The sequence below is a fragment of the Bemisia tabaci genome, chromosome 1 (assembly GCF_918797505.1).
Source record: "Bemisia tabaci chromosome 1, PGI_BMITA_v3".
Classification (NCBI taxonomy): Eukaryota; Metazoa; Arthropoda; class Insecta; order Hemiptera; family Aleyrodidae; genus Bemisia; species Bemisia tabaci.
Window position 1 is genome coordinate 570,258 of NC_092793.1, and position 21,750 is coordinate 592,007.

Sequence of the window (21,750 nt, forward strand, 5' to 3'; positions counted from 1 at the left end):
TTCAAGCGGCCCCCATGAATGAAATGCATATCCATCACGGATTATTGATATGACACGCGAATTATCGAAACATTCCGACTTAAAAGTAATCAAAATTAGCGGGAAACTCAAAGTAATCGTGAATTGACACGTGCACTTGAACTTGAAATGTGTTAAATGACAGAGATTCGACCGAAAAATCGAAAAGTAAGTGCGTGTTAGTCTCATGTTCCCTGTGTATCGTGTTTTGACATGAAATATTCAAGAAAGCATATCGGTAGAGGCTGATTGAAATATCTGGGCAGGGTGTTAGATTTTGCATGATGTTCAATAAAAGTTTCTACCCCTTCTAGCCCTCATCCTCCTCCAATCATGCCTGCCTTTTCACTTTTCACACGTCTCGTTGTAACATGCCCGCTATTATACCTTCAATTGTATTGAAGGACTCCGCAAGGTTTCGGAGTGAGCTTTCCAGGCGTTACGAGCGACCACAGCTGTTTCTGCCTCATTGACCATAGTCAATACTGAGGATGATATGTGTATCCTTAAGTCGGGCAAGAGCCAAAAATTGATGCACACTCATTTTATCTGTGTCCTTGTAAATACACAGATGTTACCCTCCATCCAATACTATAGATTCACTCTTCAAAGTTGCGAGCGGGATAAAAGCTCGAAAACACGTGTTAAACTTGATACGTGATTCAAATGTAAATTTCTGCCGCATTCAACGATCATTTATTAAATTATATGCAACTACTAACACCGTTTTCGAGAAAAGATAGGCGTAATTGCCTACTTTGGGTGAGTTTTTTTGCACTTCGCCGCACTCTAGTGGACAAAAAATTATTCTCATCGAAAAATGGCTCCCTCATAATTTGTTCAAAATTTAACTGTCTACAACTTTACATCTTGTGACTTTTTCGATTTATGGTAAAATATGGGAGTTACGGCCGGGAAAAAGTGCGAGAAAACGTGCTTTTCGGCCCATTTTCAAACTTTCGTCCTGTTTAATGACTTAATTTTAAGTTTTCGCGCAAAACTTCAATTACATTGGAAAGGACTACGTGCAAAATGGGCCATTTGGGGCTCAGGGCGGATACCTTTGAGACTTGCCCTATTCATTCACCTAACAATGCCCCATCTTTTCCCAAAGTTTCAAGCCCCCCAAAAATTTTGGGGAGACGCAGCGGGGGGTCAAAGTTAAAAACCGGCAAAATTTTCGCGAATTTTTTTACTCAAAAACCAAGAAGTTTTGGAAAACGCGGTTTAAACGAGCGTATTTAGCGTGACGAGAGCTTTCAGAAAATGTATAACATCATAGGGTTTTGTCAACTTCAGCTCGGGTTATCGCCTCCGAAGCGCTGGAACGCTCAAAAAAGACCCCTTATTTTTTCACGTTTGGGCCGATTTAAAAAAAAGCCATTTTTTATTTTGATGAAAAACTGATATGTTGTTCCTGGCTCTCTGTAGCCCCTCTGGCTCTTTACCGCATGCTGGGGAAATGTTTTGGTCGCGAGTTATAAGAGCGGAAAGGAGTGAAGGTCGGGAAAATCGGCTATTTTAAACTGCGCGTGGCGACGGATCAGGAGACATGTGGTAACAATGCGAGGTCGGCAGAGAAGTGTGATTCGCCGAACTGAGTGGGAGGGGACGTTTTCCCTCCGATCAACGCCGCGCGCGCAGTTTAAAATAGCCGATTTTTCCGACCTTCGCTCCTTTCCGCTCTCATAACTCGCGACCAAAACATTTCCCCAGCATGCGGTAAAGAGCCAGAGGGGCTACAGAGAGTCAGGAACAACATATCAGTTTTTCATCAAAATAAAAAAATGGCTTTTTTTTAAATCGGCCCAAACGTGAAAAAATAAGGGGTCTTTTTTGAGCGTTCCGGCGTTTCGGAGGCGATAACTCGAGCTGAAGTTGACAAAACCCTATAATGTTATACATTTTCTGAAAGCTCTCGTCACGCTGAATACGCTCGTTTAAACCGCGTTTTCCAAAACTTCTTGGTTTTCGAGGAATAACTTCGCGAAAATTTTGCCGGTTTTTAACTTTGACCCCCCGCCGCGTCTCCCCAAAATTTTTGGGGGGCTTGAAACTTTGGGAAAAGATGAGGCATTGTTAGGTGAATGAATAGGGCAAGTCTCAAAGGTATCCGCCCCGAGCCCCAAATGGCCCGTTTTGCACGTAGTCCTTTACTGGGCTATAACTTTCCTAACAACTAATTTTTTTGTTCAGACGATTATTAGGCTATTTGTGCCCAGGAAAGCGCGTTAAACCGAGATTTTCGGCAGTTTTCTGGAAAACGCACAAAGCGGGTTTGGTGGGGAACATCAAATTCGGATTTAGGGACCAAAGATATATGTGAATCATCTTTAGCCCCTTCTGACCTCTTTCTTGCATTTATAATCTCTTATTGATGTGGACTAAGATCAACAGGTAAATGACACCTTCTCACCTTCTGATCTCCTCCTTCACTCCCTGACGCCAACCTTCTACTGGACTTTCACGCCGCCATATTCCGGGAGGAACCCAATCAATCACCTGTTAGGGCATCCGACCATCTGCCATTCTTCGCACGTGTCTATACCAAACCTGCTTCCTCATTTTGATATCGTGCACAGTATCATTCTCAATTTTCAAAAAGTCACCCCCTATCCAAGATGGCGGCCAAAATCACCCGCGTGGGGATGATATTTACAAAAACAACACTATGGGCCGACTGAGGTGTCGATTTTTATGTAATTTTGGTCGTAGAACTCAAATCTGCAGTCAAAATTCGCCCAGACCATTTTGGAGGCCCGAAATCCAAGATGGCGGCCAAAGGGCCAAAAACGGGGTAAGGGACAAATGCTCGTCAAAATGCCGAGTAGGGTGTGTATCCATAGGTTATTTGGGTCGTAAAATCTGAAATTGAAGTTAAATTTACATTATCGGGGCACGGTGGGGCTCAAGGCCCCAAAATGGCCGACGCTGAGGGTCAAAAATTTGAAATAGTCAAGTTACGTCATGATAGGTATCGATTTCCATGTCCTTTTGGTCGTAGAATTCAAATATGTCGTTTAAAATTATCTCTGACCTCTTGTAGAGCCCAACATCCAAGATGGCGCCCAAATTTGGCTCAAAAGTTGAGGATGGAGGGGCGTCAAGCCCTGTGTTATCCACCCTGTGTTATGTTATCCACCTATTAACTATCAGCCCTCTCAACATTTTGGAGGGAGGTATACTATAGCACATTAAGTTGAGGGTATAACAGAAATACCTGCCGCAGTTTTTTCCAAGGGAAACTTATTGGAGAAAACTCTCATCTACCAACACACATTCGCGTGGATGGCAATCTCGGATAGGCTGAGCTTTTGAGTCCACAAAGTTGGACGTTCATTCATGAGAACTGAGGTAGATTAGTCTTATGTTTGAAGTAAAGTGTTGTGAACTTCATTTTCAATGTTCATTTGTATTTACAGAGTCTAGCGGTAAAATGAAAGTTGCTTTACAAATTCGGCAGGGTTTTTTTTAACATGCCACCGATAAATCGCCGTAAAAATTTGAATTTTTCACTTGATGAGCTCAATAACTTAATAAGATCTCGTTAAAAAGCTGACGACATAGGCTACAAGATTTTGCAAACTGTATTTCAATATCTTCAATGGTTCATTCACAGCAGGCCTACGACACTTTGCCTCTTTAGGACACCTTTTGTATTCATATGCATATAAAGGCATTCATTGTATGGAGAATAATTTAAATAGTACTGGGATTGCTTGATGAATAAGACTGATATGATACGAGATAAAAAAGAGCATTGGATTACGATTTAAGAAATATTTCTTTTTAACTATTTTTTTTTTACTGAGTTGACAGATAAAATGGATCCATATTTAGTTGTTTTTTTACTCGTTTGAATCGGTAATTTTAGGGTTGGAGGCCCCTCATGAAGTGTATAGGTCTATCTTTATAGTGTAGAGAATGGTAAGTTTTTAAGCTCGCGGATGAATTACCTGAGACCCAAGTATTTTATAAACCGATACTTGACTTGCAATACTGCGCATGTCTTAAATTTTCTGTTGCATCATTCCGCTATTTCGGTCGCCTTCTCGGGCGTAAATGTCTTTCATGGAGTAGGAACAGTTATTTTACCCTCATACAGGGTGTTCGAAAAGTCCCCTCCCCCCCCTCTAACTTTTGACCTAATTGAGGTAGAGATTTGAAACTTGGAGGGTGTTCCTAGATAAAAGGGAGCTACTTTTTGACCCCCCCCCCCCCCAAAATTTTGGGGGCCCCATTTTGGGCGGGTTACGGACCCTAACTTTTAATTTTCAAATGGGAAGACCCCCTTTGTGATACTTCGTTCGAAAGAGCATAAAAAAAGAAAATTTTTCGCGCAAACCGGAAGTCATTATCTCAAACCGTTTCAAAATGGCGGCCGGTCAAAGTTCCAAATGGCCGAAAATTGGCGCCTCTGCTATTTGCACATGGATTTGCTTGAAACTCGGTATCTGTAGGTATTTTGGCACGAAAAAAACGAATTTAACGTTAGATTTTAAAAAAAAAACCCTAACTTTTCAAAATGGCGACCGGTTTAGGCTCAAAAAGGCCGAAAATTTGACAAACTCGATTTTTTTGCCAATGGATTCACTTGAAATTTGGTATCTGGGGGTATTTTGACCCGAGAATAACGAATTCAACGTTAGATTTTTAAACAAACCCTAGTCTTTCAAAATGGCCGCCGATTAAAGTTCAAAATGGTCAACAATTGACAACCTCGACTTTTTGGCGATATATTCGCCTGAAACTCGGTGAAATAACGTCGAATTCGTTTGTCTCCCACCCAGATACCCTCAAACACCGAGTTTCAGGCGAATCTATAGGCAAAAAGTCGAGGTTGCCAATTGTTGACCATTTTGCACTTTAATCGGCGGCCATTTTGAAACATTAGGGTTTTTTTTTAAAAATCTAACGTTGAATTCGTTATTTTCGGGTCAAAATACCCCCAGATACCGAATTTCAGGTGAATCCATTAGCAAAAAATCGAGTTTGTCAAATTTTCGGCCCTTTTGAGCCTAAACCGGTCGCCATTTTGAAAAGTTAGGGTTTTTTGAAAATCTAACGTTAAATTCGTTTTTCTCGTGCCATAATACCCCCAGATACCGAGTTTCAAGCAAATCCATGTGCAAATAGCAGAGGTGCCAATTTTCGGTCATTTGGAACTTTGACCGGCCGCCATTTTGAAACGGTTTGAGATAATGACTTTCGGTTTGCGCGAAAAATTTTCTTTTTTTATGCTCTTTCGAACGAGGTATCACGAAGGGGGTCTTCCCATTTGAAAATTAAAAGTTAGGGTCCGTAACCCCCCCAAAATGGGGCCCCCAAAAATTTATGGGGGGTCAAAAAGTAGCTCCCTTTGATCTAGGAACACCCTCCAAGTTTGAAATCTCTACCTCAATTAGGTCAAAAGTTAGAGGGGGGGAGGGGACTTTTCGAACACCCTGTATGTCGCTTTTTTGACCCAGTAAACCTAGGAAAAGACACCCAACACGCCATCATGAGGGCTTGACGCCCCTCCATCCTCAAATTTTGAGCCAAATTTGGGCGCCATCTTGAATGTTGGGCTCTACAAGAGGTCAGAGATAATTTTAAACGACATATTTGAATTCTACGACCAAAAGGACATGGGAATCGATACCTATCATGATGTAACTTGACTATTTCAAATTTTTGACCCTCAGCGTCGGCAATTTTGGGGCCTGGGGCCCCACCGTGCCCCGATAACGTAAATTCAACTTCATTTTCGGATTTCACGACCCAAATAACCTATAGATAGACACCCTACTCGGCACTTTGACGAGCATTTGTCCCTTACTCCGTTTTTGGCCCAAATTTGGCCGCCATCTTGGATTTCGGGCCTCCAAAATGGTCTGGGTGAATTTTGACTGCAGATTTGAGTTCTACGACCAAAATTACATAAAAATCGACACCTCAGTCAGCCAATAGTGTTGTTTTTGTAAATATCATCCCTACGCGGGTGATTTTGGCCGCCATCTTGGATAGGGGGTGACTTTTTGAAAATTGAGAATGCCAACATCGGAATTCTGTTCCTAGACATCAAGACGAAGAGATCAGGACATTTCCCACACATCACACATCTATCGTGCCACGGGATGACATTTGCCCCTGCACTACATTACAAACCGCCTCCTCGCGAGATTCCCGCTGATCTACGCAAAAAGTACATTTTGGTTGCCCTATAGGTATCCTTGGATCTTTTTTCCATTTGCCAGACCTCACTCCTGTACGCCTTACAATGGCGCGGCAAATTTGTCGTTCATTTTCCTTCAAGATTTTCTGATCCCAGACAACTCCGTTTTACGTCGCAATTACTTTTCTTCTTTGCAAACTATGTTTACTGGTGGCCCGATCAAACTTCCCATCTTAAGCCAACCAAACTTCCAGGTATTCATACTCTTCACACACGTTGATGTACCGGCCATCCTCCAACTCTGTACCTTGCTTATCACCATCAATAACTAACTTCTCAGTTTTGTAGACACTGACATCCAAGTACCATATTCGATATTCCTCCACTGACTTGCTTGTCATTACTTTCATGTATTCCGCATCCTCTTAATCTTGCGTCGAAAAGCAAAAAGTATAAGAAGTGCCATCTTTTTCCGTTGGAGTAATACATAAGCCATTTTGACCGCCTTTAACACCCCTCACACCCATGTAAGTCACTCAAAGGCCACCCTCTCACCTTTCAGAAAATAAGAATGGCGGCTTCGGAAAAGTTGAAGAAAATTTATCCATAAGAAAAAATTATTTTTTCTCGAGGGGAGACTTACATCGTACAGGCTCGGCACTGTACTAAAGAAATAATTTAAAAAAAAAAAAAAAAAAAAAAAAAAAACACAGATCAGGGATAAATAGCGAACAACAAAATAAAGAACAAACCAAAAGGACTGGTCTTAGGGGCCATGCCTCAATGGCCTCGGCGAAACAAGCGAACACTGTGAAGAAACGTACTCCTAAAAGGGAATCTCACACCCACAACTGGCTGGAGCGGTACTCACGAAACATAATGTAGTTGGGCCCTAAAAGGCAACCAATTTGGCGAAAATATACTCACATAGTAAGGAGTAGAAGAAAAGCTCTGGGGACGAAAGAAAAACTACACCGACCCAACACACGTCGGAAGCTCGAATAGGGAATGGGGTCTGCGCAGGAACAGACAGGAATCTGTCTGCTCACACAAAGACGCCCAGAACCCAACGGCGGGAAAACTTGAAATTTGTATGAGTGAGTGGGGGGAGAAGGAGGGGGGACCCACAGTACCACATAAGACAAGACGCAACTTCCATAACCACTTCATCCTCTTCATTCCTGAAGAACGCTTCATCGCCATACCCTGCAGGCAAAACTGAGACCCTCAGCCCTCCTGCCTCTCCGGCCTAAGTGCCTTATGTAATGCGTAAACGGTTTCTTACTGGGACTCTGCTTTGAGAGGAAATGCCAATTTTTAAAACCTCTATGTAAATATAAAAGTCAGTATTAAATGACGAGTAATGATTTTAATTTCCCACTATTTGATGTAACTAAAGATTTACTAATCCTACTCTACGTAAAATGATAAGCTCAGATAACCCTAACGCCAAAAATCCTACATCCTCCTGGGCAGGTCCACTATCCCTTCCAAACCCTTCCTTCTTTCTCCCTTCTGTTGCACCATCGCGACCTGCGCATTCTGCGCCCACTCAATCCGCTGTCTCTTCTCTTACTCCACCCCCACTCTCCCTTCCGGATTTTTGGCGATTTTCATTCCGCCTTCGTGCCTCTTTCTCCTCCGATCATTTCAGGTCATTTCTCTCTGTGCTCTCAATTAATTTTCCATTTAATGTCTACTTTTGTTTACTTATTAAGTAATTCGTGAAGTATTCTTTATAATTTTTTTTTTTTTTTCATAGTATAGTTCATTATTATTGCCTTCTTAGATTATTCTGAGCTCTCATCATCATTTTATTTTTTAAATTTCTTCTCTTTCTATAGAAATTACCAATAATGTATAAACCGCTGTGCCCCATAATCAGTAATATGGTCGCCGATGAAATGTTTTATTTTGAGCTTTGCCTTATTTCATGTTATATTAACCCATAAGAGGTCCGCGAAGCTCCCTCGGGGGGTCGAGCCGCGGAGCGGTGGGGGGGGGGGGGGGCTAGTGCAATCAAAATGAAGAATGGCCTTAAAAACCTTAATTGCAGGAAGGATGGTATATAAGGGTATATTGGGTGTTCTAGAGCACCTGTTCATTACTTCTTTCTCAGAAACGGCTGAGAACTAAGCTTCGGGACGAAAATTTATAAGGATAAATTTACCCCATAGATTTCAAGGAAATATTTTCAGCCCCCCCAAAACCCCATTTTGGAGGGTTTAAGGGGGGTACCCGGTACCCCATGTCTCTCGCATTTTTCCAATAGGAAGGATTCGTTTTATTTTCTGGCCTTTTCAAAGGCCTCTGATGAATCATCGATGGTGGGTGGGCCTTAAAGACTATTGCTGCCATATTTTAGGAGTTCTTTCTAATTTAATGCATGTGAAACAGGCTCAAAGACCACGTTAATTTTTGAAAAGAGCATACTTAATTTAATGTGAAAAATATTTTTATTTAACTCTTTCCCTTACTGCCAAATTATTGACAAAAAATTGTCTGGAAGTGCCTACAAATGCCAAAAATTAAATAAATCGCTTTGGCTTAGGTTCAAGGAAGTGACAATTTTTATTTTAACAAACGAAACATCTCATATCCATTTATACAGCGTATTAAAACACGTAGTTGCTCCATGATTTAGTCCGGGAGCACAAGTAGTCCCGTGGGACCGTTAATGATACAAGTTGGTGAGATGGCTTGATCTCTTCGTCTTGATGTCCTGAAACAGAATTTCGATGCTGCCAGGCTCAATTTTTCCCGAAACACCCTTAAATTCAAGATGGCGCCCAAAATGGCCGCCACGGGGGTGAAGTGGGTGAGAGTGACTCCCATGGTCGACATGTATGTCGATCCCTATGTATGATCCCTATATATATACATATCATACCCCTCGAAACCCCCCATGCCCCCCTTGTGAGGTTTAGAGGGGGTCCCGATCCCCAAAGTCGGGAGACATTGTGCCTCCCCCTTTTACCTCCCGAGGGTGGCTAGGGGGGCATCGGGACCATGAAATTCGGATTCCTTGGGGTCAATTCCCTATTCAATCCCGCGGCCCCCACTTCGTACTACCTAAACCAACCGAGAAAAAGACCTGTTACGGGTGGTCTGGGATACCCTGTATAACGAAGTATTAAAAAAATATTTATCGCAGGGGAAGGGTGGGGCGAGGAGAAAATATCGATAATTACAGCCTACAGCATGAATATAAGGCCCTAGCGGTGAAACAACCTCTGCCTTGCCCGCGCGGGATGGAGCGCCGCCGATAAGCCGCCCGCGCGTAACCGATAACGCGCAGAAAAATCGCTATAACTCACGAACGAATCGTTTCCCCAAGATCAAACAAAGTGTGGTAGATGCAGAATTTCATGAAGAATCACCTCAACAGGTTTTTATTCACGTAGCAACGATTTCAAAGAGAGGAGAGACGAAAAACGAAAAAAAGTCGAACCTTCAAAATCGAAAAAATCGATTTATGACCGCGATAAATTACGCAACCTTGCAAACAGCATAAATATTCTTGTAGAGAATATTTTTTGACGTTTTTTAGCGCAAACCGCAACACTTACACTCAAACCCTTCGCGAGATATCGATTTTTAAAGTTTTAAAAAAATTGCAATTTTGCCCCCCTGCCCCCTCCCCCCTAATTATCCGAGAGGGCTGAAATTTTGCCCAAGCATCGGGGACACTTAGTACAACATCTGAGCGAAGTTTGGGCCAAATCCAGGGGGGGGGGGCCAAAATCGGCGTTTTTGGAACAACCTCTTTCTCCTAAAATCAGCAAAAATACGCCTTTTTTAAGCTAATTTTTGAAGAAAACGTTAATTTCACGACCAAAAAATTGAGTTAGAAAAAATAAAAGAGAATGATTTCTATAGGAAATTTTATGCTCTTTCCACTGGTTTTTTGGTTTTTTCGTGAGATGAACCGTTGAGTAGATATTTGCAAAAATCTAATCATGAGTTTTCTTAATTTTGCAAAATTCAAAATGGCGGCGCCCTGAGGACCAGCCAATTTTCCTGAAGTTAATATGGCCATTTTCGGGCTTCTGTAGTACCTAGGAATCGAAAAAAATTGGTTTGGTTCGAAGGACGGAACCCATGTTGACCGGTGTTATCGGTGTACCTACAAATAGTTAAAAACTCTAGACAAAATTGTTTAAAAAATAATTTGGTTTATGCCTCTCGTTATTGATGGGATGTTCAGAAAAAATTAGTTATCAGACATTTAAAAGATAATTTAGTTCAATTTTGAAAGTTCATGTTGCTTAACTGTTTACAAGCCCGGTTTTTTTCTTCTTCTTGCTTTGTTTTTTGTTCCTTTCCTTGGTAACAGCTAATTAGCAATATTCGCGTTACGAAGAATATCTTACATTTCTACGAATAGCTAGGTGCTACAAAATTCAATTGATTGTTTAGTGTTAGTGCTCTTGTTTATGAATGATAAGTTTATTACAAAGGATAAATTGCGAGGCATCCTGAAAGGATCCTCTTCTAGTATTCTCCTTTGAACTATTTTCCTAATGCCCATTGAAAAGACCGAACCCAGAGAAAAACCAAAAACGCCCTAAATTCTTATCAAAAACCTGTGCTTGCTTCGTTTTTTTCCAAAAATGTACACCTTTGATGTGTGTATCATGTCGCTTTATAAACCTTTTCTCTTTTTGTTACTTTGTCTGTAAACCTCATTTTTATTTCTGCCAAAAAATGACAATCCTATCTCGTTTAGTGCAATCTTCCTAAAGCTACATAATCCTTTATTCATTATGATTTGCTATCTTGCCCATTAAATTTATGCTGAAGTGGGGGGGGGGGGGGTTCTTAATAGTTTGAAAGGTTGATTTAACCTTCATTTATGAATTCTGCGACCCAATAAACCTGTAAATGGATACATATCTTGCCATTCTAAGGTCATGGCTGACTGTATGATCCTGTAAGGGATAATTTCGGCGGCCATCTTGGATTTTGGACATCCCAGGGGGCCGGGGTGAGTTTTGAATTCAAGATTTGGATTCTACGACCAGAAATCTATGGGGTTCGATACGTCACATGATATGAGAAGCTATTATAGAATTTTTGGTTCCAAAATTTCAGCAATTTTGGCCGCCATCTTGTAATTTGAGGCCTTAAATGAATCGCAAAGGATTTTTTAACATCATTTTTCGATTTTACGGCCCAAAAAATGGTATGAAAGATACCTCACATGCCATATAGGAGCACACGTGGCCGTTTGACTTTCAGGAGGGGAAATTTGGCCGCCATCTTGGATTTAAGGGTCTTTAAGAAGTCGGAGTACATTTTTAAGCATATATTTGAAATTTTCGACCAAAAATACATAGGGATCGACATACATGTCGACCATGGGAGTCACTCTCACCCACTTCACCCCCGTGGCGGCCATTTTGGGCGCCATCTTGAATTTAAGGGTGTTTCGGGAAAAATTGAGCCTGGCAGCATCGAAATTCTGTTTCAGGACATCAAGACGAAGAGATCAAGCCATCTCGCCAACTTGTATCATTAACGGTCCCACGGGACCCCAAAAATGAACATGTGCTCCCGGACTAATTTGTATGTTGTGAAAATTGAACAGAAAGTCACATTCAGCAGATTTTTTCGAATATAAGGTCACCATTTTTATGATTTTTTTTTTTACCTCTGTAATCCTCCTTGGAACTATACTGAAAGCAGTTCCACTCATGTTTTTCAAGTGTTAGTTTCAAAATGGTCTTTAACAAATAATAATGAGTCTTAAGGACCATGTTTGGACAACTTTTAAGACATGTATTTATTTTATGCATGTGAAACTTGGTTTGACCTTCAAATCTTGTGCATTTTTCAACAGAGACTAACTGTAACCTAGAAGTTTGTTGCACATATTTTTTTTTTTTCTTTTCTGAAAGACTCTGAACTGATTTTCACTACTTAATCAAGTTTTTTTCAAGCTGATGCAAAGGATAGGCATTATCACGTACAGTTGAAATTAAAACTGAGCAGAAACCCATATTTTTCGTTACATTGAAACTCGTAGGAAGGTAGGTAGGTAGGAAGGTAGGTCGTAGGATTAAATTTGTGCCCTACTTTACAGACACAGGTGCACCATACGTGCTGTACAACAAAGACAGTGTGGAAAAAGGCATGCCAACAAGCACTCAGTCAAATGGACAATGGGGACCTGGGTTGCCTCAAGAAAACGGATATGTAGCTATCACGACACAACAACAACAACAACAACAACATCAACAGCAGCAGCACCAACAACAGTCGCATCAGAATGCATCCAGCAGTCTAACTGGTTCATCAGACCAATCAAACGGTAACAGGAGTTTAGATTCTGCACGCAAGGTCGAATCTTCGGCTAATATTGTACCGTCATCAAATGCAGAACAACAGCAGCAGTCCACTATGACTTCACCAGAACCGTCACCATATCCTCAGCAAACTAGCTTGGGTGTGTAAAAATTTCAAATTAATTGTACCTACTGTTAATTACGGATTGTTATTTTTTGACTGGAGCATAAATTTGATCATCAGAATAGGAATATTAACATTAAGAAAACTTATCACATGAGTGCAGCGCAGCCTGCGCGGCTAAAGCCTCTGCTGGTATTCTATTATTTTAAAGAAAACCTACCAGTTTTTTTTTTTTTATGTCTTAAGGATTTATTCTTGTTCGAAAGTAGGGTGCAAATGAGGACTTGAAAACGGCTGTTGTTAGATGATGCATAGTATAAATAATCAAATGTATGGTTCGACCTGGCAACATTGCATTTTACAGCATTGCCATATGGTGCAGAAAAATGAAAAATTAATTTTTGTTTTGAACTGGCAATGTCGCAAATCGACAAATGGACGTATTTATACGAAAGGGAACTAAGCGCCAAATTTCAGTTTTTAACGGATCTGTATTCTCCATGTAATAGGCTGCTCTCACACGTAAATATGCCCCCAAAATACTAATTTCATCCCCTGGAATCAGCCCCTGAAAAATCGCATAACAGGGAATCAGCGATTACGAATAAAATCAAAATGAACTATATGTAATTCCCCTGATTTAATGCGCTAACCCGGATTCCGAATTAAATCAAAAGGCGCTATCTCCACTTGATTGACGCGCGCGCGGCGAAGCTTGGTGGAAACTTGGTGAAATTTTGTACCGGGGGGTATTTTTGGACGGAAGACTCGAATTTCGGGTCAAATTTTGAAAATTCAGAAATCCAAGATGGCGGACATGGCCTAAAATGCTATCTCGGCCCCTATCCAGCCGATCTTGGTGAAACTTGGTATCAGGCGGTATTTTCGGACGGGAAATTCGAATTTCGGGTCAAATTTTGAAAATTCAGAAATCCAAGATGGCGGACATGACCTAAAATGCTATCTCGGCTCCTGTCCAGCCGATCTTGGTGAAACTTGGTATCAGGGGATATTTTCGGACGGGAAACTTGAATTTCGGGTCAAATTTTAAAATTTCATAAATTCAAGATGGCGGATGTGGCCTAAAATGTTATCTCCTATTTAAACGCGCATCGCCAAAAAATCCCAGATGTCGTCCCCTGAGTGACGGTTACATATCGACCGTGCGTTCCCTCTGGCTCGATCAATGTCAGTGTGCACTGACATGGACAAGGGGCTTTTAACGAGCGAACAAATTAACGAACCCATCGGAATCACTTAATTTTCATTAAAATCACTGTTAGGTACTTTATTGGAATCGGAACAGTATTTAGAAATTCATGAGTATTAAGAGCGCGCTGGAAGGATTACGTGGTCAAAAGCGTGACCGTCACCTAGGGGTTCGTCAGGCCCCATCTTGACTTCCTCGGAGACGCGAGTTTAAATGGGAGCTCAGAATACGCAACTTCGAACTTGTTTTCCGTGGGTTAATAATGTTTCAAAAAATCGGAGAAAATTCCAGCGAACTGTGCGTACTCAATCCTCCAAAAAAATGCAAAAATTAAAAATTACTGAATAACCTCATTGTTAAAATTTTAAACTCCAATATGGCGGATGTGACCTTCAACAATAGTTCAATGCCTGAATCGTTTGTGTGAAGTTCGGTATTAGGGGCTCAAAATGACAACAGAAACTGTTTTATTTAGGTACGAAAATTTTAACATAGGTAATCAGCACATGAAGGGAATTCACGATCCGACGCTGCTAGGTAAACCACGCACCTCGACGAGGCGGTGTATTGTGAACGTACACGGAGAAAAAAACTTCGTGCGTGGGACCCGAAGTTTAGGTCATATGGATCTGTGAAGTTTTCGGATTGAGCATCTGAACACTTTCGGTCCAGCTGCTGAGGTTTTGATCACGCATCTGAAACTTCAGTTCTTACATCTAAAGTACTTCGGTTTTCACATCCGAAAATTTCGGTTCTCACACCTGAAGACTTCAGACGTAAGAACTGAAGTTTCAGATGTGTGATCCGAACCTCGACAGCTAGACCCAAAGTGTTCAGATGCCCAATCCGAAAACTTCAGAGATCCATATGACCCAAACTTCGGGTCCCACGCACGAGTTTTTTTCTCCGTGTAGAGTGCCATATATTTAAAGTTTACAAACGTGGAAATTTCCACATCTCATCCACATTGGCAAGATGCAGCGGGAAAGCAGATTGAGGTTAGGTAGGTATATTTGGGCTCCCACCACCTCCGGCCTTCACAACCCGGCCCGTGCGCTTTACGCAGGTTCATTGGCGGCCATTCTAGACGTGTGGTGCGTTTGTTTAAGAAATAGATATCATTTTAAGCCACATCCGCCATCTTGGATTTCTGAATTTTCAAAATTTGACCCGAAATTCGAGTTTCCCGTCCGAAAATACTCCCCGATGCCAAGTTTCACCAAGATCGGCTGGACAGGGGCCGAGATAGCATTTTAGGCCAGTCCGCCATCTTGGATTTCTGAATTTTCAAAATTTGACCCGAAATTCGAGTTTCCCGTCCGAAAATACCCCCTGATACCAAGTTTCACAAGATCGGCTGGATAGGAGTCGAGATAGCATTTTAGGCCATGTCCGCCATCTTGGATTTCTGAATTTTCAAAATTTGACCCGAAATTCGAGTTTCCCGTCCGAAAAAACCCACCGGTACTAAATTTCACCAAGTTTCCACCAAGCTTCGCCGCACGCGCGTCAATCAAGTGGAGATAGCGCCTTTTGATTTAATTCGGAATCCGGGTCAGCGCATTAAATCAAATGGACCTACGTGCAAAATCCCCTATATCTCGCTTAATATGCATTTTTTCCTAATTTTGGCAACGTACGTAATTAGAGGAACTCTTCAGCTTTGAAACAAGATAAAGTAAACCAAAATCGGTCCATTAGTACGGAAACGCCAATTGTTTTAGTCAAACTTGCTTTACTGAGAAGTTTGGAAATGGCGTTTAGCGCCTTTTCGCATAAATACGTCCAAATGGAACTTGGTCTGACCATGTTGCCGGATGGTGTAAAAAATTAAATAAATATTTTATTTATAGGGTCGATCTAGCAACATCTTCACTCGATAATCGGCATACCTACAATGTTGCCTGATGGTGTAGATAACTGAACATTTAAATTAATGGCACGGGTTGGCAACACCGCGAATTGATACGTCGAAACGTAACGTGAACCTATCCTATCCTGAAGTGTGGTGGGGTCGGGTAAACCAACCTTTCTGAATTCTGGCGGGTTCGAGCCTGAGCGCTGCCTCTGACACCCTCCACTGTTGGTTGAGCATGTAAAAAATAAATAATTTAAATATTGGTGCGACTTGGCAACATGGTACTCGACCAATTGAAATGGGACGTAACCTAAACCTATCCTAAGTGTGGTGGGGTCGGGTGAACCAACCTATCTGAATGCTGGGGGGTTCTAGCCCGAGCGTTGCCTCTGACACCCTCCACTGTTGGTTGAGCATGTAAAAAATAAATAATTGAAATATTGGTGCCTTGACAACATGGTACTCGACCAATTGAAATTCGACGTAACCTAACCATGGACGAAGAGAATGAATAAGGACCTCCAACTCCAGTTAGCAGCAACACCAGCGGTGCCTGCTAGAGGGTCTAGCGAACTAGTCCGACGATTGGGTTCTCCTGTTTATGTTTCCATGCACCACCTATTTAGGCTTATCTCTCAGTGCTCATGAAAGTTTCTAGATCCTCGTGGTCGTTCTGAAGTTCTGAAGAGTTTAGTGGGAAAAGTTTCCCATTTTTATTTCAATCTTAGTAAGTCATCGGGTACATAAACTGGTGACAATGTGAAATGTCTTTTCTACCTTTTTATTCAGCAGAAACTGCTGTTGAGGAATCAAAAGGAAGTGTGTATGTAATATGTAGCAGGTTTGTACTTTCAGCCGAAGGCGTTTCCTTGTCAAAGTGAAATCTTTTTAGCGTGTACTGTCAAAGATCAACTGAGTGTCACAAAATCAGAGATACTTGACTTCAAGAATTACCTTTAATTTGATTAATAGCAAGTCTCTTTGATTCTGCGTCAGAAGTTGACTGAATCATGTGCGGGCCGAGTTAAATTTTTTTTTTTTCAAAATCCTTTGGGCTACTGCGTTTTCTTTTTTTATGTAATAGAACCCTTGAAGACTGTGCAACATTTGTTTTACTTAGTCGATTTAAATAAATGAGTTCCACCCTATGGGGGGGGGGGGAGTTTAGGGGTTAACTGTGAGTTAAGAAAAGGCGAAGTCCCTCGAGAATATGACCATGTCAGCCTCGCGCTCATGGTATTGACCAGTAGGAGCATGTAGCTCACTGGCGTCTTTCAGGACTCCAGCCAACATCACGCCAAAGTGGGAGACTTAAACAATCATACGTCGGTTTGGCTGTAGAAGAAAAGTTTAAGACTTATGAATAGAGAAAATTTCGAATGCTTCTATAGCGAAAAGCATTTGACCATCCAATCTTTTCAAAGTTTATTGTGCACATCTTTTTAAAATTTATCATTCTCATAACAAAAACTAAATATTTATAAAGGGCTCTACCGCACTTTGCCATTTGCGATGAGGGAGCGAGGCATATCCGGGTGGCATTGTCAGTGCAAGGTGGGCGATAGAGGCGTCGACTGATGTGCGCATATTGCATCTGTCATCTGGTACATCGCTCATCCCAGACATAAGTCTGAACCAAAAAAACTAAGCGTTTGCCAGATGAAAACGAGTCATTACTCCAAAATTCTGCACCGGCAGATCCAAATGAGTGGTCTGATGGAGGAGACAAGGAACCTGATGAAGAGGCAACAGATGAGGAAGTGGTAAGGTAGCTGGGCAGGAGTGAGGGAAACAAGAGTTTCTAATTATTTTTGGGAAGCAGAATTCTGAACGATCGCAGGCAAGAAGTATGAAGGGGGAATCTTTTATTTTTTTTCCCCTCTCATTTTAATCCCTGTCTCATGTTTTATTAGTAAATAAAAAAGTGGAACCAGACTTGACAGAAGTTCAGCCTGATGGCCTACTGGGGGGCAGGGGTTGTCAGATCGGGTAAAAGATCATTGATAACTCGCAATTCTGATAATTGGCTTAGTTTTTATTCGGATTTCAGATCACGGTCAGTGTTTCATTGTCGCATCTTCAAGCGCTAAAATCATGTCCAGCAGGCTGATTATTTTTCGCGTTGGTATTGAAATCGTTACGTTAACGCCGTCGTTAGCGGCAAAAGTATAATCGATCGATTATTTCACTCCGCGCCGATCATTAAACCGTGGCGGGATATTTGAATCCGTCGATAAGTTAAAGGTTGCTCTACGGCAACCTCTAAGCTAACGATTCGCGGCGAGCTAACCTAACCTAAAAACATACCCGCGTGACGTGAAGAAAAGAGATGTGTTGTTTTCAACTTCCGCCGCCGCGCAGTTGGAGCGCTGCTTGTATCATAAACGCTCTCTGATTGGTTGATTATTATCTCTCACGTCGGCAACGTTGGGATCCAGATCGCTAACTTAACGACGCTAAGTTATCGAACGATGAGTAACGATCAGCGGAATTCGATGTAAATAATCGCTCGGCTAAAGGACGTTGTTAGAATTCAGTCGTTATCTGTGAGTCGCTAACTTATTGACTCGGATATCGACGCGGAGAATAATCAGCCTGCAGAATTCTTCTAGAATTCGTGAAGAATGGATTTTTAGTTTTGGATAACTACAACGTTGTCCAACATGCGCGATGATACTAGAATTCCCATGTTTGTTTCAAAGTTGCATCTTCATGGGCAAATCTCATGTCAAAAATTCGTAAAGTAGAAAGTGGTATCTTTATCGGGTTCAATTGTTTACGGAAATTTATTTACCTTTTTAGTCTAATCACTCATCAACTCAACTCATCGGGATAAAAAGGTAAATAAATTTCCGTAAAAAATTCGTAAGATAATGGGTCATCCACAAACGCAACATCTTCATACCAGCACAATATATGATCAACTTGCATCCCTAAATACTATAATTTAAGTCTTACATATTTATTCCATTGGCCCGAATCCTGGGCCAATTCGGATTTTTCTCGATTTTTCCAAATTTTTCCGATGATATGTGGCAATGCCGCGCCGCGAAGGGAATCTTTATAGATAAATACATGTAATAAATAAAATAATAATGGATTAAAATATGTATATAATCAGTTTTCATGTGCTCATATAATGTATGAAAAATTAGGGGTTTTTAACTTTGCTGAATGAGCTCGACGAAGAACAATCTCCAAGTACTGAAATAATCACTTGGTTTTTTGTGATTTTAGGCAATAAAATATGGCAACACCGGCTTTTTTTTTGGGGGGGGGGGGGCTCTTGATCCACAAAGCTGTTTGGAAACAGGTGTTGACCAGCTAAGTACATTCGTAAAGGAATCTATCTCTGGTTTCAGATGAGTCACCCTTTTTATGCCATTTTAAATAATGATGAAAAAACAGACAAATTCTGAGAAGTTCTTTTTGAGTATGAGCACAAGGTTTTCCATCGACAAAAATTGACCAAAGTGACTAATTCACATCCGTTTAATGAACATGCTTGAAGGATAGTTTGCTCTTCCGATGATGGGATAGTAATGAAACAGCGCGTCGAATGCCAAAAAGCCCGCATTTTTCGCTAATAATCGGCCTTCAGACTCATGTTTAGACCAGTATTAGACCCCTAAATAGACCGTTAATGACCAAATCATGATACGCTTTGAAAATTTAGACTTCCAATGAGCAAAAAATCGTAGAATTGAAGAATTTCGGTGTACGTGCCCAAAAACGGGTCTTATCGAAACCCCCTCTCGGGCAAATCCCTAAATATCAATTGTCATTTACTGATCTGCGCCTTTAACTGGCAACCATGTCGGCAGCCGTTTTCGATTCGGAGGCTTAATTTTTTATAGGAGTAAACATTTGATCTTTTTTCCGAACTCCTTGACCCATAAACCTTAATTTTGAACGTATTGTTTGTCGTAGCTTCGCTGAAATGGTGTTTCAGCCGTAAAACCGGTGTCCATTTTGGGCGTCATTTGATTTTAGGGTTTCTTGAGAGCCGCAGCGAAAAATGAATCTCATTTTCGGATTCTACGACCTTGAAAACCTTATGATTGTTACCTCACTATGCATCTACACCCGTTTAGGCAAATGAGTACCCCTGAGTGGTATTTTTGGCCGCCATCTTGGATTTTGGCCTGAAAATGACCTCAAGGCTAACTTTCGACTAAAAGTTCCGATTCTACGATCCAAAATACATAAGAATTGACCCCTGACACGGCATATTTGGAGACTTCAAATTTTTTCACACCAAAACCGCCATTTCGGACGCCATCTTGAATTTGGGGGGGTTTGCATGAAATTTGAGATGGCCATCATCAATTTTCTTTTTCTAGACGTCATAACGAAGAGATTTATGTATGACACAATATGCCATCACGAACTTGGACATGGGAATACGTATGCTCCTGACTGAGAGAGCCAGGTTGAATCAATTAAAGAAAAATCATTTTATTTCCATTTTAATTTTTTTTTTTTTTTTTTTTTTTTTTTTTTTTTACATATATAGTATTGGTACAAATGTGCATACAGTTTTACGAATATGAAAGTGGAACAAATATGATATTATTACAGACATCATATATAGTTTTTGTTCCATGAATTGACCTAACCTAAGGCATGTGGTAACTGGCGATGTAACCGAGGCCGAGTCGGGAAAAGATTCGGTATATCGGACCGCGCATTCCAGAGTAGGATCCCCAAATAAAAGAGGAGCGTAGAGTCTGGCGGTGAACTTTGAAAATATGTATATCCGTGGTTTCGTAACATATCGAACTATAAAATTCTCTTGGGGCACCCTCCAGACCCTCCACCCCTTCCTTTTTTAAGCCGTAGAAGTATCTAAAAGTTTCCTTCGAGTTCGGAGAGTTTCGTAGACCCCGCTCAGAGGGGTGTCCTCTTGTGCCCCCCTGACCCCCGTGATGAGTCGCCCTTCTGCAGCCGCCCCCCATCCCTCACTAATAATTCCTACTTCCGCCCATGATGGACAAATTGTCTTCAAGAGAAAGTGGCCTAAATCCTCCCTTATCGGGATTTTGGACTAAAATCCCGAAGTATTTTTTTTTCAGTAAGGTTAGACTGTCAGACCTGCATTGAACAATTAAATCAGCTAAATCAACTGAGCCCACCATGCTTTCAGTCGATTAGGCTGACTATTTTAATTTAATGGTTGCTTTTATTTTATGGGTCATTCCTTTATTTATGAATGCATACCTTTCAGCTTCCTAGTTCAAACAGAACCTTGCAGGCGTTTTTGGAAGGACACATTTCCCCAAAAATTCTTAAATGGGACGGCAACCTTACAAAGAAGTTCGTCTAAATCTACGAAGAAAAGTGTGCAATGGACGATGCCGAAATCCGTTTGCGAATATCTGCATTTGTTGAGCCGCTATCCCGAAAAAAAAAAGCTGAGCGCGTGACGTCATGAGCTCCGTCTCGCACTTGGCAGACAGCACTCTGCATTCTGTCTCCGATGTCAAGCGGCCAACGCGTGTTCGCGACAAGTTATTAGTTTGCCCCGATCTCGCTCGTTCCCAGCCGACTCTTCTTTCCTTGCTTAGGTGGCCATTAAGGCAACTGCGCGGCGCCAGACAGCGAACGCGCCAGACTTCGAGTTGTGTGCGTGTGAACCGCAATGGGAGCGCATGACGTCACCAGTCAGACTTACAATCTTTCATATCTCTGCCGATTTTGCAGGGTGTCTACAAGTCCGGAATTTCAGGAAAGTCCGGAAATAGTACCGATTTTTTAAGGGGGGTCCGGAAGTATTGAAAAAGTGCGGAAATTCCGCAAAAGGTCCGGAATTTTTTTCATTTTTTGGTCATTTTTGTCTCAATTTGAGCGAGAAATTCAAATGTTTGAAATTTTTCGAATTTCGTCGAATGGAGGTACTGAAAAAGTTCTGAATTTTTCGTTGAAGAGGTACTGAATTTTTTGGGAATGCACTGAAAAAGTACTGTAAAAGTACTGACTTTTGACCCACCTGTTTGAGTAGACACCCTGTTTTGCTAATTTTTCATTCAGGACAGAGCCATTTCGCTGCTCATACCTTCCCGCTTCAATTTTTAATACTATCTTATTTTCGATTTTAGG

The 21,750-nt window shown here is 41.4% G+C and overlaps 1 protein-coding gene across 5 annotated transcripts in view; it reads left to right on the forward strand.

The window, feature by feature from the left end:
• Nucleotides 1–21,750, forward strand: part of jim (zinc finger protein jim) — a 75,768-nt gene that overhangs the window by 24,001 nt on the left and 30,017 nt on the right. For all 5 annotated transcript variants that reach the window (XM_072297948.1, XM_072297835.1, XM_072297767.1 and 2 more), the window contains exon 3: nt 12,258–12,620. In XM_072297948.1, the coding sequence (XP_072154049.1) occupies nt 12,258–12,620 (363 nt within the window). The remainder of the gene's footprint in view (nt 1–12,257; nt 12,621–21,750) is intronic.